Raw genomic sequence first — 1,389 nt, 5'->3', positions numbered from 1 at the left:
TGTGGAACCGGAATTCGATCATTCGCTTGCTGTGGGACTTCTTGCTGTCTATGGACTATTCAAGCGCAGTCGGTGATGCAGTAGAAGCGTGTCACGGTCATAGAGAGACCGATAGACGATTCCACGGTATCTGGTTTACTGACATGTTCGAAAAACCACCATCGCCTGTTAAAAATTACAAGCAGAATCCGGAAGAATCCGCCATTTCAGTTCATGATGTTCTGAATTCTTGAGCGAATTCGCTAACATTATTTGTACAGGTCAAGAGGCAATCGAGATGTACCTGTGAATTTTTTTATTCGATTGTTCATATCATTTTCCCACGACTGATTGTTCTTTATACATAACATGGAAATAAGTTCATTACGTGGCAAAAGCCGAGTTCTCAATCAAAAACCCAAGAACTAGCCAGGAAAACAAATGTAGTTGGATCTGGCTTACCTCGTCCATCCCAAAATCAACAAACTTGTTCTCAATCATGGCAGCCTTGTCCTTCAACATGGCAATGCACGAGTCACTGGTCATCGGCTTCACCACCAGGTCGTCCATCACCACATACTTCACCAGCTCTTTCACGTAACCAGTCTGCCCAGTTGGCACTTCAACGAATTCCACTCTTCGGTCCATGACGGCACTGGTGCAACGAGGACATCTCACAGAAGGGTTGTCAGCGACCCTTTGACTGTAATAAGTACAATCCTTGGTCGGGCACATGTAGCAGTGGGTTTGGCGTGATGAAGATGATGAATCGCTAGGCAATAAGAGAGTAAACGGGACTTTGATGTTAGGACCAGGGTTGAGGAACTTGGGCGTCAAGAGGTTCTGCCTGTGGCGGGGCATCATGAAGTACACATCCTCCAAGTCCGCAATGCTCTTGTAAAGATTGCCCAAGCTGCCGTCCACGGAGTCGGCTTTCATGGCTCGAATGTGCGCGAGAGTCGCAATGGGCAAGGCTTGGATGTGGAAGAGGAAGTCCACAAAGTCCTTTCCTGCTTCCGCAAAAACCACTCTTTGCTTGCTCTTGTCGACCACGAGCTTCAACTTCAACTTTGGTGTTGACGCCATTATCTTCTTCTTGCGAGTAAAGTCTATTATTTTTCTCCGTGACTGATCAATAGATGTCTCTGGGAAGTGTAGTATATATAGGGGCTTCGGAGTTATTTATTTAAGTATTTTTTTTTTTTTTTGCATAGATGGGGAGTCCAAGGGGCTTGGAAGAAGGCAATGAGACAGTGGAGTGCTTCGTGCATTGTCTGGCCTTATCATCTCGAAAAAGAAAAATAAATACAAGGATGACGATGGAGAAAAGTGGATTGGGAGGGGGTTCATGAACTTAAATATGAATGTTCCCAAGGAAATTTATGGGTTTAGGATTGCAAGGCTTTTTTA

The 1,389-nt window shown here is 44.9% G+C and overlaps 1 protein-coding gene across 1 annotated transcript; it reads right to left on the bottom strand.

Moving 5' to 3' along the window:
• Positions 1 to 363: 363 nt before the first annotated feature.
• LOC125316294 lies at positions 364 to 1,108 on the bottom strand. Its single transcript, XM_048284305.1, has one exon. The coding sequence runs from the start codon at positions 1,063 to 1,065 to the stop codon at positions 364 to 366; it is 702 nt and encodes a 233-aa protein (XP_048140262.1). The 5' UTR covers positions 1,066 to 1,108.
• Positions 1,109 to 1,389: the final 281 nt, after the last annotated feature.

The sequence above is a fragment of the Rhodamnia argentea genome, chromosome 8, assembly GCF_020921035.1.
Source record: "Rhodamnia argentea isolate NSW1041297 chromosome 8, ASM2092103v1, whole genome shotgun sequence".
NCBI classification, from domain to species: domain Eukaryota; kingdom Viridiplantae; phylum Streptophyta; class Magnoliopsida; order Myrtales; family Myrtaceae; genus Rhodamnia; species Rhodamnia argentea.
This window is presented reverse-complemented; position numbering and strand designations above follow the sequence as displayed.